This window comes from Epinephelus fuscoguttatus, linkage group LG2 (genome assembly GCF_011397635.1).
Source record: "Epinephelus fuscoguttatus linkage group LG2, E.fuscoguttatus.final_Chr_v1".
Classification (NCBI taxonomy): domain Eukaryota; kingdom Metazoa; phylum Chordata; class Actinopteri; order Perciformes; family Serranidae; genus Epinephelus; species Epinephelus fuscoguttatus.
The window spans coordinates 26632802-26647627 of record NC_064753.1 but is presented as its reverse complement, the minus strand read 5'-3'; the positions used below and the strand labels follow the sequence as shown (position 1 = coordinate 26647627).

Here is a 14826-nt window from a genome sequence, read left to right as displayed (position 1 = left end):
AATGCTAAACACATTTGAAATTGTCAACAAACATTTCACAGTATTCCAGTAAACTTAATGTCAGTGAGTTCTCCTGCGTTAAAGGATTGGTTCACTTTTTTTAAAAAAGAGAAAATCCCTTCCTAACACATCAGAGGGTCAGATACTGTAGATCTCCAGCTTTACAATGAAGTTTGATTAAACACAGACGGTAACCTCAGGAAAAAAAGGTAGGACTTGACAAGTACTCGCTTCTTCCTACTCTTTTTCGGACATGAAATACTTATATTGTTTACTGAATGTGTTTGCTGGGTGTTCTTGTTTTCTTTTTATACATATATATTTTTAATTTCTTTTTTTTAGCATGTTCAATAGAAAAAAAATCTAATAACAAAACATATGCCTGTATAATTAACAGACAGGAATCATTTGCTGTTCTGTGCACAAAAACACAGAATCAGTGTTGTAGCGTAGTTGATTTACTGAAGAAAGCTGTCCATAAAAGGACTGGGTGACATTTAATGTTAAAATAAGCTCATTTTTTTACACACTAATAGGGATGAGAATTGATAAGAAGTTATGGATAGCAATGCCATTATGGGTTCTGCTTACTGGCTGATTCTTTATAGAATCCATAATTGATTCCTGATTAATATTCTGTGCAGGAAAAAGGTAGGCCTACACAGGTTTTACCTTCAACGCGACTGTTATCTCTGAATCTGGACGCAGTGTTCAAACAGAGTAGAAAAAACCATGCATGTAAATCGGGTGTGCAGAAGCTTCATTGTTTAATTGTTTTATTGGTCAAAAAAAAATCGACTAAACCTGCCTGTGTGGCAGTAAAACAACAGATGATATTTACTCTCAGTAACAGACATGCTATTAGGAAGCAGTGGCACTCATGCATAGAGTGCGGAATACGTGGCATTCCTGGAACATGACTTGAAATAATCATTTTACAGACAGCACAAGTCAGCTCTCTTGTCATCTTTCTTTGTGAAATTAAGCCACGCTTTGGACTGCTTCTTCCTCTTTGCCATCACTCATTGTTTTGCAATGTGCAACTGTCAGGGAGAAACCTGCCAGCATTGATGAAAGAATTGATAAGCTCAGAGGCATAATATTCAGATGGATTGGATAATTTGGAGCCGGTTCTCAAATGGAACTGATTCTGGATTCCCGCCCCTACACACTGGTTTGTACTTTGTTGCTCTACAGCTCAGCAGAGCAGAGATTTGATTCCTCCCAACAATCAAACCAACCTGCTGCTCCTGTTGTCAGAAAATGGCTCTGCCTGTGCAGTAGTTAGGAGTAAAATCTTCCTTCTCGCACTGAAATGCCATAAAAATCTTAACGCTATCAGGGTCAGCAGAGATTTGGCTTTGTGCAGCTGCACACAGGCATGTTCAGTATGTATGTGCACTCATTCCTTCCATTCAATGTGTTTAGGTGTGTCTGTGTTTGGGTTTGTGCAGGTATGCCTGTCTCTCACTCTCTCTCTCTTACTCACAGCTCTTTCTGCTGGAGGAGACGAGGGAGCGCAAGTTTGACGGCTATGCCAGGACCATCCAAAAGGCCTGGAGGAAATACATGGCCCGCAAGAAGTATGTCCAGATGAGGGAAGAAGGTGAGTAGAGCGACGTCTTACAGCTTTGTCTCTCCAAGTTCATCTGTCTTCGTCTCTCACTCTCTGTCTCTGGGTTTATCCAGCCTCTGACCTGCTGCTGAACCGGAAGGAGAGGCGGCGACACAGCCTCAACAGAAACTTTGTCGGTGACTACCTGGGTATGGACGACAGGCCCGAGCTGCGGCAGTTCCTCGGCAAGAGAGAAAAGATTGACTTTGCAGACAAGGTCACAAAATTCGACCGCCGCTTCAAGGTTGGTCTCTGTCAGTTTGCAGCCTGTTTCTGCGACTAAACAACTGACAAAACAATCATGGAGTTCTGTTTTTTCCTTTTGTTTTCAGGGAATTAAGAGAGACTTGATCCTGACCCCGAAGTCTGTGTACCTGATTGGAAGAGAGAAGGTGAAACAGGGACCAGAGAAAGGGCAGGTGACAGAGGTGCTGAAGAGGAAGATTGACGTGGAGAAGATCTTGGCAGTGTCTTTCAGGTATGTTTCCCTCAAATCTGGGGCACACTGGGTGGTGATACTGCACGTATTATAACATCTGTATCAGATATCAACATCAACTCCCTGGCTGCAGTTGGAGAACAGACTCTTTTCACTTACTTTTCTCTAGACAGAATCATATTCGAATATTTTATTCCCTCAGGTGTTTTTAATGGAGGCTCAATATAGTTCAAGCAGGCACAAAGGACATTATCGGTCACATGTTCCCTACACTGTTCATGCTTTTATGACCTCAACATGTCCCAAACAAGACTTGTCCATATAAGCAAATTTGGTCTTGTTCTATTTACATAAGTCAACTTTAAGCACTGCATCCAACAGTAGCCAACGAAGGCAAACACTCTACCACTGCACAAAACATATTCATCAGGAGGATCATAAGGCAGCTTCAGACATTATGCCAATTCAAAAATTCGATTGAAAAACATACCAAGACTTGCATCACCTGGCAATATACTCTGGTGTAATTTGTTTTATTGATAAGTTAGCTTATGTGTGTTGTCTCTTGGACAGGGGGCCTTGGAAAAAAGATATAAATCTATGTTTTTTCAAGATTATTTTTGGAGGCTTTTTTTGCGTTAAATGAGAGGACAGTTTTGAAGCATGAAGGAGAGAGAGAGAGAGAGAGAGAGAGAGAGAGGCAGGCTGGAACTGAACTTGCGTTCACTGCAGCAAGGACACTGCCTTTGTACATGGCAGGGTTCAGCAGAGCCATTTTCAAACTAAAATAATTAAAAAAAAAAAAAACTGTGTGGAGGGCGGCACGGTGGTGTGGTGGTTAGCACTGTCGCCTCACAGCAAGAGGGTTCCCGGTTCGATCCCTGGTGTGTTCCCCGTGTCAGCGTGGGTTCTCTCCGGGCACTCCGGCTTCCTCCCACAGTCCAAAGACATGCAGATTGGGGACTAGGTTAATTGATAACTCTAAATTGTCTGTAGGTGTGAATGTGAGCGTGAATGGTTGTCTGTCTCTATGTGTCAGCCCTGCGATAGTCTGGCGACCTGTCCAGGGTGTACCCTGCCTCTCGCCCGATGTCAGCTGGGATAGGCTCCAGCCCCCCGACCCTCAAGAGGATGAAGCGGTTAGAAGATGAATGAATGAATGAATGAAATCTGTGTGTGCCTTATAACGAAGGTAACATAGCCTATTCAGTCTAAATTGGCGTATACATGTAGTTTAAATGAGCATTCATGAATATGTTTTACCACAAGGAGGCTACTGTGCAGCACACTATATATGATTACATGGCGCTTTAACTTTGCAGTGAAAGCAAACAGATCCACACACTACTAAATTCTCTATTTTATTCCAAAACTTTAACTTTTTGGATTTGGCATCCATATTTAACCAGCTAGGGAGACTCCAGATTAGCCACTGCTATCCAGGTTTGGTTTTTCAAGGAAAAGGTGCCAGGCAGTAGATGTATAATGCACATTTCAGTTGTTAAAATGTTAAAAAAAAAAAAAGAAAAAAAAAAGTGTATTTGGTATAAAGACTTCACATTTTTACAGGTGGAGAATGTAAGAATTTCTTTAGGCCTTGTCAAAGCCACAGGGAGCTACTGGAGAGGGGCCAAAGAGACACATGTAGCTCCAGAGACACATGTTGCCTAACCCTTGTATATGGGGTGCCTGCCCTATCTACTGAACTACTGGGCACCCCAATAAAAGTCTAAGTTAAATGCATTTCCAAACTTCATTCCTCCCAGCTGAACACAGTGAAACTTAGCCATGTTTTTATTCCAAAGCATTTGTCTTGATTCACACCAGTCCACACTCAGACCCAGAACTCTCCAGAGGCCATTATGTATGCTGATGACCAAACAGAAAAATCAACACAGTCACAGTTCAAGTTCTTTATTCTTATTATGTGTACAACAGTTACAGAGAAGCAGTCACTGGCAATGAAAATCTTATGCCTCAGGTACCCTCTAACAATGCTCAATGTATATCCTTTAAAAATGCAAGAAGAAGCATAATCTAAATCTAAGACATAAAAGAGTTGAATTATAGGGCAAAAATAACCAAGTTTTGTGTAAATATATTGTGAAACCACCAATACTTAAACTTACAATGTCACTGCAATTGTGATATCAAGACTTTGGTCAAAAATATGTATATGATATACATGATATATGATCACCTGACCTTACTTCTATGTTTCCTTTACATACACAGGTCACATGTTATTTTAAGGAATGTGCTGTTGTGATCAAAATATTAAGAGGAAAAAATCTATTCATACGCGTACAGGAAGACACCAGTAGGCCCTTAGTTGTTTCCACAACAAGACAATGGTTGCTCAACATGCAGCAGGGGGGCAATGTATCATCTGTACACACAAAGTCATGAATCTCCTTCAAAGCCACAGTCTGGATTTCCAATCACACAAGTTCCCGTGTTCCTGTAAATGTCACACAAGGGACACTGCAACCATGTGGAGTATATTAAAACTGCCCCTTGTGTATACTGTGTGTCTGTGTGTCTGTCCCTTTGTGTGCGCAGGCCTGACTGATGGCACACATCTCAGAAATGTTGTTGAAATAATCTGCAGTTTACTACAAAGAGAGAGAAAAAACAATAAAAGGAACAGAGAGACTTGTGGGGCCTTTGTTGTCGATGGGAACGCTGTATAACTGGTTTGAGAGATAGAAATCACAGAGCTGGTGGTGCGAGCATGTGGCTTTTGAGTCAGTGGGGTAATACGGACCAGGTGGCGCAATGAGCGAAAGCAGGAGTTGTAAAAAGCTCATCAGAGAAAAAACTCCACCTCGCTGGGAGCAACAAAGTGTCCTTGTGTGGGTTACGGGCACAAGCTGTCTTCCCTCTTCAGAAGTGAGCTGCTTTGTGAGCTCCCCTCTGTTTCTATGCAAATGTGAAAGATGATTCTGACTCTCCATCTTGATTTCCATCAAAGCAAAACGGTTATGGTGCAGAGTGTCTTTAAACATAAAAGCTATCTTCTGAATGCCTTTTTTTTCCTCAGAGATTTGCTTCACAGCTGATTCGAGGATTTAAAGTTTTGCATCTTATGTTGATGTTTTTCAGTACGATGCAGGATGACTTCATGATCCTGCACGAGCAGGAGTACGACAGCCTGCTGGAGTGCGTCTTTAAGACAGAGTTCATCAGCTTACTGGCCCGCAGGTTCGAGGAGAAAACCCAGAGGAAGCTACCACTCAAGTTTAGTAACACGTGAGTAAACACAATAAATCAATAAATCAGTACGACTTAAAATCAGGCTAAACCTTTACTGTTGAGTCAGCATTTTGAAACTTCTTGTTAAGCAGGGTTAGACTTCTCAAAATAATGTCCTCATGAAGTTACATGGAGCATTTTGGCTTGAGCTCTACAAACTTTACTCCCCCTCAGACTGGAGATGAAGTTGAAGAAGGAGAACTGGGGCTTTTTGAGTGGCGGTGGCTCCCGGCAGGTCTTGTTCGTTGGAGGTCAGGGAGACATGCCTGTACTGAAGCCTACGAGCAAATCTCTGCAGGTCAGCGTCGGCCCCGGGCTTCCTAAGAACACACGTGAGTATTAACAGACCCAGAGAAACAGAAATGACCTGTTCTCACTATGAGCTGTGATTTCATGTACCTGAGGGGTGTGGACTCGAGTCACGCGATGAGGTGGAGTCATGAATTTGATGATGTCAGACTTTATCTTACAAAAATTAAACTCCAATGACTCATCACTCAGAGTTGAGCTTTATCACTTAAAAGCAGTAGGTCTTGGCAGCGTATTCAAAGACAGCACAGACATCCCAGTGTTCAGAATATAAACCTATAGAATATATAACATATATGATCAGTGAATCTTATTCTGATATGCCTCTGAGCTACATTATGGACGAGAAAGAGAAACTGGAAGGAAAGATAAAGGAGTGACTGTGAGAGCCAATATTAACAAAGCTAGTGTAATATAAATAGATAGTGGTGTTTGCAGTGTTTGCAAGTTTATGAGGGGTGCAAGTAACACAAATTAATTGATAAAAACTGAGCTGATGAGGGGCGTCGGTACTAAGTGGGTAGAGCAGGCGCCCCCTGTACAAGGCTGTTGCTGCGGCAGCCCGGGTTTGAGTCCAGCCTGTGGCCCTTTGCTGCATGTCATCCCCCCTCTCTCTCTCTCCCCCTTTCACGCTTACCTGTCCTGTCCATTAAAGGCAAAATGCCCTATAAATATCTTAAAAAAAGTTAAGTAATGTGATAGCAGATTTGATTAAAGCATTGGTGATATGATGAAAACAGAGCCATGTTTCATCCATTTCCCCATCTTACATTCAACACGCACAACACAAAATATGATTTATCATTTAAAGTAAGTGGCTTCAAAGGTGGGAGTAACAAAAAAAAAATCATTGGTAAAAATGGAGGTGATAAAAAATGCTTGTTGATTTAAAGATGACTGACATTTTATTTGAAAGAGTGTTGCTCTAATAATCAGCTGGGCTACGTTACTGTCTACTGTCTACCATGCACAACACCCAACTGACATGTACAGTACTGTATCACTTACACAAAGCAATTTTTGTTACTCTCACCTAAGATGTCAATGAAAAAACGAGCCCACTGACTAACCTGGCCTGCATCTGAGCTTATATCTTGACATGGTGGCCAAAAACTCCATCAGTTAGTCAGTCACTCTATTTTTCATTTTGCATGCATTTTCATTACCTCCATTAATTTTTGTCAGTTAATTGTCTTTACTTTCACCTCTTATTGAAGTTAGTTAATTTAGTTTAGTCTTTAAAGGTCCAGTGTGTAGGATTTAGGGGCATCTGTTTGCAGAAATAGAATGTAATATTCATAACCATGTTTTCACAAGTTTATAATCACCTGAAACTAAGAATCATTGTGTTTTTGTTACCTTAGAATGAGCTGTTAATATCCACATACAGAGCTGGTCCTCCTCCATGGACTCACTGTGTTCTTTCTGCAGTAGCCCAGAACGGACAAATAAAACACTGACTCTTGGTAGAGCCATTCACGTTTTAACATCAGCCACCTTAGTTCCACAACAGAGGTGGCCAAACTTCTCTGACTGTGGGCCATATCCTGAAAAATATAAGGAGTTGTGTGCCGAACAAAAGCACAGTTTTCAAGCAGTTACAAAGCGAGAACATCAGTGTTTCTAAACCAGGGAAGCCCATTTGCTGTAGAAAATTAATGTTCTATCAAAATTACTATGCAACACTGTTAAACAGTATATCATTTGACATCACAGTAGTTTATTGGAGTGCCCACACATTACAAAGGATTTCTCTATCATCCATCTTTTTCCAAGTTTAGGACTAGTAACTAATCATTGTAAGTAAAGCAGCGACAACCAGTGTTGAAATTAAGAAGTGCAATGGCAGGGCTTGTTAGCGTAAGCCTGTTTGTTTAAGATGACAGCGTCATTGTGTTTAAACAAGACTGTGTAATGTACATACTGTGCAGTTTACTAGAAATATGCTCATGCCATATGCTAGTTCATTTTTGCCAAGTGCCATTTAAGAACAGGCAGCAAGCTGCAGTTGGTCCATGGGCTGTAGTTTGGGCACCCTTGTTCTACATGCTTGGCACATGGCAAAAGTTTCAGTTCTGTAACCTCACCACTGGATGCCTCTGAATTGTACACACTGGACCTTTAAAATCTCGTTTGATATATTTTATTTTTGCCTGTTTTTTTTTTTTTGTTTTGTTTTTTTTTATGAAATTTCATGCAACACAAACTTTATAAAGTCCTCATGATTCTCATTATCATGTTCAGTGTCAGGACTTATTTATATATGACTTTGACAGAAATTATTTGGCCCTATCTCTAAGGTATATACATCCATTTCAGATGTTATAAATATATTTATTACATGACTTCATCCTCAGGCCCCACCAGGAAGACCTTCTCTCAGGTTCGCTCCACTGCATCCAGAACTCACCAGAACATCCCCTCGAGGGTCGCACCAGGACCTCCAGGTGCAGTGTTTAACATCAACCATCTTACAGGATTTGAACAGCCTTCTCTTTCATCCACGTGAACTGTGTAAAACCTTCTCCTTTGTTTTGCAGTTGCTCACCAGAATGGTGGCCTTAAAAACACCAACCATGTAGCCAATCAGAGGAACTCCCAGCATCACAATCAGAGGCATTCCTCGTCCGGCAACGCAACACGCCCCTTCCTGCCCAGCAACGTCAGCCAGCTGAAGGAGCGGGGCAGCAGCCGGCCGCAGCCCAACCTGGACTGTCTGAAAGTGCCTGATCAAGGAGCCGCAGGGTGAGCGCTTGCACACACACAGGAAATTAAAACACTCACACCACACAGTACAAACAGGAGGAGACAAAGTAAACACACACACACAGATGACACATCAGGAAAAACAACTGTAATTTTACTGATACTGCACAAAGGTGGATCGTATTAAACTGAACACAGTCAGTATCAGTCAACCCTTCAGTTTCCTTTTGTGACAGTGCTTCTTAACTATCTTTGTCTGATGTACAATCATGATTTTGGATATCTCTATTTGACAAATGAAGTAGTTTTGCAGTTTTGTTATAATCCATGTGCAGGTAAAATGGCCTTGTTGGAGCTGTTTTTAATATCCTGTGTAAAAGAAACTCAACTGCAACTTTCATATTTACCCACCAGAATCACGTCTTAGTCTTTGTTGTCATCTCACAGCCGAGAAGTAGAAAATCTCAGCGTCACACTACGAAAGAAAACTAAAAGTGTGTGGTATGAGTGATAAAAATGTTGTGTTTCTGCCCCAGCACTGAGGTTGTTGGTTCTGTGGTGTTGCAATTTAAACTCTGGAGCATGTTGATTGTTGTTTTCCCTAAAGGTCACACCCTTTTTTCTATTTCCATTACGGGGAATTTGACAAGCGTGACTCACACGTTTATGTACTTAGACCACTTTAATTGCTGACGTATGCTGCTAATTATCATTCAGCCTGATATGACTCAACTCTGTAGCATTTAGTTCACATTTAAAGCCCTCTCCCATTAGGTACTGAGATTCCCATGTCTACTACACATATATTAATATGCCTGCAGGTGCCATAGACACACACTAATACACATGTGTTTTTGTAATTTGCCATAATTTGGATGATTTATTCTTTTGTAGCAACGGAGACAGACGACCAACTTCAAATGGAGTAATGTGAGTTGGAGTGTTTGCAGTGTTTTGGGTGGTGGTTCAGGACTAGAAAAGCTTTCAGCAGCAGGATATGTTGATGCTTCCTCTCTTTTACATCTGCATAGAAGGCAAAGTTTAGTCTAGACTCTCTAAAGAGCCGGCAGTAGTCCGCAACTAATGTTTCACTCTCTGCTGCTGCTCTAGTCTTTGATATCAAATGGGAATTCTTTTACAGTTCATCTTAATACGATAGATCTTTCATTAGTGTAATGAAAGATCCTTGAAAGAGTTTTCATAATGAAAGATTCCCTGCTGTGCCCCTCTTCTGATGCCTGATTTTAATCAGGGATCTGTTTTAATAAAGAGATGAACACTGAGGATGAAAGTTGCTTTCATATGCAGAGACCTCAGTAAATGCCTATATATTGCATATGTATGAGCTAACTATTGCCACCTCAGCTATTCTGAATTATTTGATCCTCAGTTAGTTACGTTGAACAATGGTGTTAAGGGAATACTTCACCCACAAAATGATCATTTGTACACAAAACACTAGTCCTGTGTTACTCTGAATTTGTGAAGAAAACTTTGTTTTTCTCATCTGCCACCATGATGATTGAAGATTCCAAAAATGACGAAAATTCTTGATGAACTGAAGTAAAAGGGGTCATTTTAAACAACAGCAAAACTATATCAAAACATCAAACAACTCTCACACAACTCATACAGTATAATCCAAGTCTCATTCATCCAGTTTTTTTGCTCAGTACCTCTTAAATACATGTGTTCTCACTAAAACCTTAACACTTCCACATATGACTAGCACCAAGCGGCAATGTGCAAGTGCCAAAAACGGCAGTTCCTCGAATGGCCACTTGAGGCTGGCTTCAAAAGCAAGTCAGTCCTTATAGGCCCCATATTAAAATGCTGAACTTTACAGCAGAAATAAACATATTTACATTCTGGTACATTAACAGTTTTGGTCTCTATAGCTAATTTCAACATTCATGACAACTGTACAGGGGATTCATTTTGATATAACTCACCCATTTAAATGTTATTAGTGCTTACAGTTATGCATGTTTAAGGGTGGGTCTGCTTGAATGACAGGCCATCTGAGAGGCGTGGCCACATTCTACGAGTCAGATCTCCAACTTCTCACTTCTGGTTCCAAAAGAACAAGATGGCAACAGCCGAAAGGCCTAAAAATGAGGCTTGAAAACAGGAGTCACTGGGTGATGTCACGGTAGCAACCCTATTATTTAATACAGCCGATTGTTCAAATGCATGCACTTGCCTAGGCGCGCTACTGGACCGTGCGTGAGACTGTGTCTGCTTAAGTGTTTTAAATAGTAAGATTTTAGCAAAAATACGTGTAATTGGGCACACGACTACACAAGCATACGACTACATAAATAAAATTCGGATTATAATGCACAACTTGTGTGAGAGTTTGTAAACAGATGTTTTGATGTAGTTTTGCTGTTGTCAAACACGGCCCCTATTTACTCCAATTCATCAAGAATTTCTCAGTTTTGGGATTCCGCGTTCACATGTGAGGTAGGTAACTGTAGGTAACTGATATATAAATGATCATAATGTGGGTGAAGTATTCCTTTAAGTTGTTCACTTTCTGTCTTGGGTATTATATTTGGCATTGTGTGAAAAACCACCTTAAAGCCTTCTGTATATACAACGTACAGACAGGGTTTATCAAGTAAATGAATACAGCCAGTATACAGAATAATTAACTGAGATTTAAAAGGTGTCACTGACTCTGGATCAACACTCTCTGCTCTGAAAGGCTTGTATGTTGATGTTTTTTAGTATCAGTTCTTCTGTGAAAGATAAAGTGTGTACTCAGTCACCATCCTGTGGCTGATTTATGAACAGCAGCAGCTTGTTCAAACAAAGCTGGAATCATTCTCCACACTGACACACTGTATTTATCAGAGAGAATTTACACTCACTGTCGGGTGGAAATAAAAAACACACCTTGTTTTTAGCGTGATCACAATGTGGCTCTGGAAATCTAAATGTCAAAAGGTTTTTACATAACAAGATGGTGATTGTGCACACTTTCAGTGTTGTTCAAGTGTAATATGCCATAAAAACACTTCACCTAAAAACAGCTTCTTCTGGCTTTACTTCACAGCCAACTGCAGCACAGTGAGCTGAATGTTTCATGTACTGTCCCTGCTGCAGATGTTAACAGTCATGTGGTTTCCCTCTTCTTCTCTTTTTTTCTTATGATGTCTCAGAGCTCACAGACCATCAGCCAGCAGGCCTCCGCCGGGAGGAGGACGACCCAAACCTGCACCGAAACCCAAACCCCAGGTGCCCCAGTGCAAAGCTTTGTACGCCTACGACGCTCAGGACACAGACGAGCTCAGTTTTAATGCTGACGACCTTATCGACATCATCAAAGAGGGTAAGACGGCTCGCTTTTAATCATTTTCATTCAGACGTCAGCCTGAAATGGGACTCTAATTCAGTCGTGTGTGTTGTTTAGATGCATCAGGGTGGTGGACAGGACGACTCCGTGGAAAGCAGGGACTCTTCCCCAACAACTACGTCACCAAGGTCTAGGAGCTGCCGGTTTATAGCTCGGGGAGGAGATCCTGCTGCGTCCCCGCTGACCCTCTCAGAGAATGGGATGGAGCTTACAGTCAGGGAGAGAAGCACTGCGAGACTCCTCGAGGGGAGAAACTTCCTCCACTGCTGCCTTGTCATAAATGAATGTAACTCTCAGTTACACCACCAGACCAAAAGACCGTCAGGCTTGAAATGAGGCTCTGCTTTAAAGACAAGAAGACTGTTTGACCCTGGGGTCTGTTTTCCTCCACAGTCCCTCTGAGTACTGAACAAAACTATTTATTGTATTTATAGCTTTCTGTGTTCTCTTTACTGTCATTTATATCTTGCTGAGGATTTTGAGCTCAAACATTTTTGAAGCGTTGGAATGAAGTATGCTTAATCTGTGGGACCAGGCTGTGATTTTTACTCTCATGAAGGTTTGATCGCTGCATCAAAGGCGATCGTCTCAGTGGCAAAACGGCAGCGCCTGCTGCTCTACCAGGAATATTTATTTTGGTGCAAAACTGTAACTTCTTAGAGGGAATGGCGTTTCAGTAAATCATCACACTGTGATTTTTTAATGATTTTAAATACCAAAGCGATAACCATTTTAATCTGTTCCACATGTACATGTAGAAGACGATGCAGTTGAGTGGTGAACACCTGGAAAACCATCTTCATCTTTATTTTTTTGTTGTTTTTGTTTTCTTATCACATCAATATATTCTAGACACAGAGTAAAGGCCATGTATACTGTAACCTGAGCATGCTGTCTGTGGTGTATTAGCACTTTATTGGTACAGGTACTACCTTGGACACAGACATCTTCACTCATTCACGCCACAGCCAGTAAGTCACGTTGATGAAGGACAGGTTGCAAAGCGAGCAATAAGCTGAGTCACTGAGAAGAATCATTTGTTTACATGAAATGGTAAAAACAGGCATTTTTAGATCTGAATCTGTATATGTGTTCATATTTTAGGAGTACGCCTGTCGTTGGTTAGGATTTAAATTAATTTTTTTTGTATTTTCTCTGAAGGATCTTCTGATTTTTCTCTGCTTTTGATACTCACAGGGCTGCTTCACTTCCAGTTCAGCTACACACAGATAATAATGGTTATCACAGATTAGGGTGAACGGATTTTTGTTTGTGCAAAAGGTGTTTTAGGTGAAAGAATTTTGTTGACATTTTTTCCATGGCACTACGAAGAATTCCTTTTGCTTCTGCTCGACTGTTTCTGCAGATCTTTTGCACTGCTGTTGCATTACTTACACATTCCTTAGTATTTTTTTTTTTTTTTTTTTTTAAATCAAATAACCACATTACGCTCTAGTCAGTAACAGAAACACTGCTGGGACTTCTGTCATAGATCTTCTGCATCATCAAATATAGTTTGATCTTGGATGGTTGAAAACATCCTTGTGCAATACAAAACAGTAGATGAGTCTTTTAATAAAGCATGTAATATTGTATATTTAACTGCTTTGTTTTGTTTTATTACCAGAAAACACATTAAATGAACAATGATCAATCAGATGTTTGTTTATTACCATATTCACATGCCATCAGGACTGCAGTCTAAATTTACTGAGATCATCAGTTGAGGTGTCCCCAAGAGATCAGACACTACTAAATCAGTTGTTTTTTGTGTGATTGTTTATTTAGAGGCAGTGCCATATAATTTCCCTGCATGATTGGTCTTGAGACCTTTTTCAAAGAATAAAGTTCCAGTGAGAAAATTACTGAAAGCACTGTATTGTATTTGAATGTGTTAGACCCCACCCTTGGGCGGCCCTATGGGGCAAACTAAACTCCAACACTGACCCAAAATAACCACATGAAATACCTTTAAAACACTCAAAGCTATGGGATTTATTAACAACAAAACAAGCAAACAAGACAAAAGTCCCAGGCTGACAGGCAGCAGGACCAGCAGTCTCTACATCAGAGGCCTCTCTCTGCTGCTGGCACAGGAGCTCTTAAGCACCTCCTCCATGCCAGGTTAAGTAATGCAGCACACCTGGGCAGATCTACAAAGGAGGGAAAAGGGACAGCAGCACAGAGCACATACAGCCGTAACAAATGATTTATGCATTTCTTTGGACTAAAATGGTCAAAGTTAAGTACACAACAGTGTAAAATGATAGTGTATGATGTGAACCACACGTCATGTCACTACATCCCAAAATTTAGAGTAAGAAAAACAGGGGACATGTTAACCATTTGACAATACTGGGGGCAAAAATCTGATAAAGGCATTTTATAGAGCCCTTTTTCATGAAATGCATTTTGACACGCCACAGAAGGACACATAGGTGTAAGTGATTAAATTAATTGATGACTGTCATGAGGGACTCCTGCTCTGAGGAGGGATCATTATTATTATTAGTAACACGTGTGCCTTTCCTGACTCTTTTTCTAGTTTTGCTTAACAGAATTCACAGAAGAACTTAGATTAAATTTCAATCAATACATTCCTTTCTGTTTCCTGATTATATGTCAGTGTGTTCAAATAAAATACATTTGACATTAATTTGTATTTCCTAATACTGGAGTCACCAAACAGTCTTCTTCTTCAACAGTCATCCAGTTTTATTCGTGCGTCATGATGTTAGTCCCCATTGTACCCATTTCATTGTATTGAGACCATTTTTTAAAAACTTGACATCACTGTATAAAATGACCTGTTGTGATCTTTGAAATAATCACAGTATTCATAAATCTTCACAGCTACAAACTAGAGATCTAAGGCATTCTGTGGATGTATGGTTTCCATGGTTATGTTGATAACATGGAGATTTCTCAGCAGTTTCCAGAACAGAAGTGCTCGCCATCAAATTGCCAAAAATTACAGCTCTTACAGAAATCTTAAAATGTCACAAATTTGACAAAGGTCTTGGTGTCTTAATGTAGTATTGTGGAGGGATTTTTGATGATTTTTTGAGTGGTAATAAATGCTTAAGTTTTGCACCAAATCTGTGTGTCAAATGATATCAACTCAAACTTGCTGCAACAACT

General features: G+C 40.5%; 1 protein-coding gene across 2 annotated transcripts in view; it reads left to right on the top strand.

The window, feature by feature from the left end:
• Positions 1–14736, top strand: part of myo1ea (myosin IEa) — a 69353-nt gene extending 54617 nt beyond the window's left edge. The window contains exons 20-29 of one of the 2 annotated variants that reach the window (XM_049596977.1): positions 1492–1606; positions 1690–1859; positions 1948–2093; positions 5160–5306; positions 5484–5641; positions 7976–8065; positions 8159–8363; positions 9219–9254; positions 11492–11661; positions 11743–14736. In XM_049596977.1, the coding sequence (XP_049452934.1) occupies positions 1492–1606; positions 1690–1859; positions 1948–2093; positions 5160–5306; positions 5484–5641; positions 7976–8065; positions 8159–8363; positions 9219–9254; positions 11492–11661; positions 11743–11819 (1314 nt within the window). In that variant the 3' untranslated portion in view covers positions 11820–14736. The remainder of the gene's footprint in view (positions 1–1491; positions 1607–1689; positions 1860–1947; positions 2094–5159; positions 5307–5483; positions 5642–7975; positions 8066–8158; positions 8364–9218; positions 9255–11491; positions 11662–11742) is intronic. The other variant, XM_049596987.1, reaches the window with a different exon arrangement.
• The last annotated feature ends 90 nt before the right edge of the window (positions 14737–14826 follow it).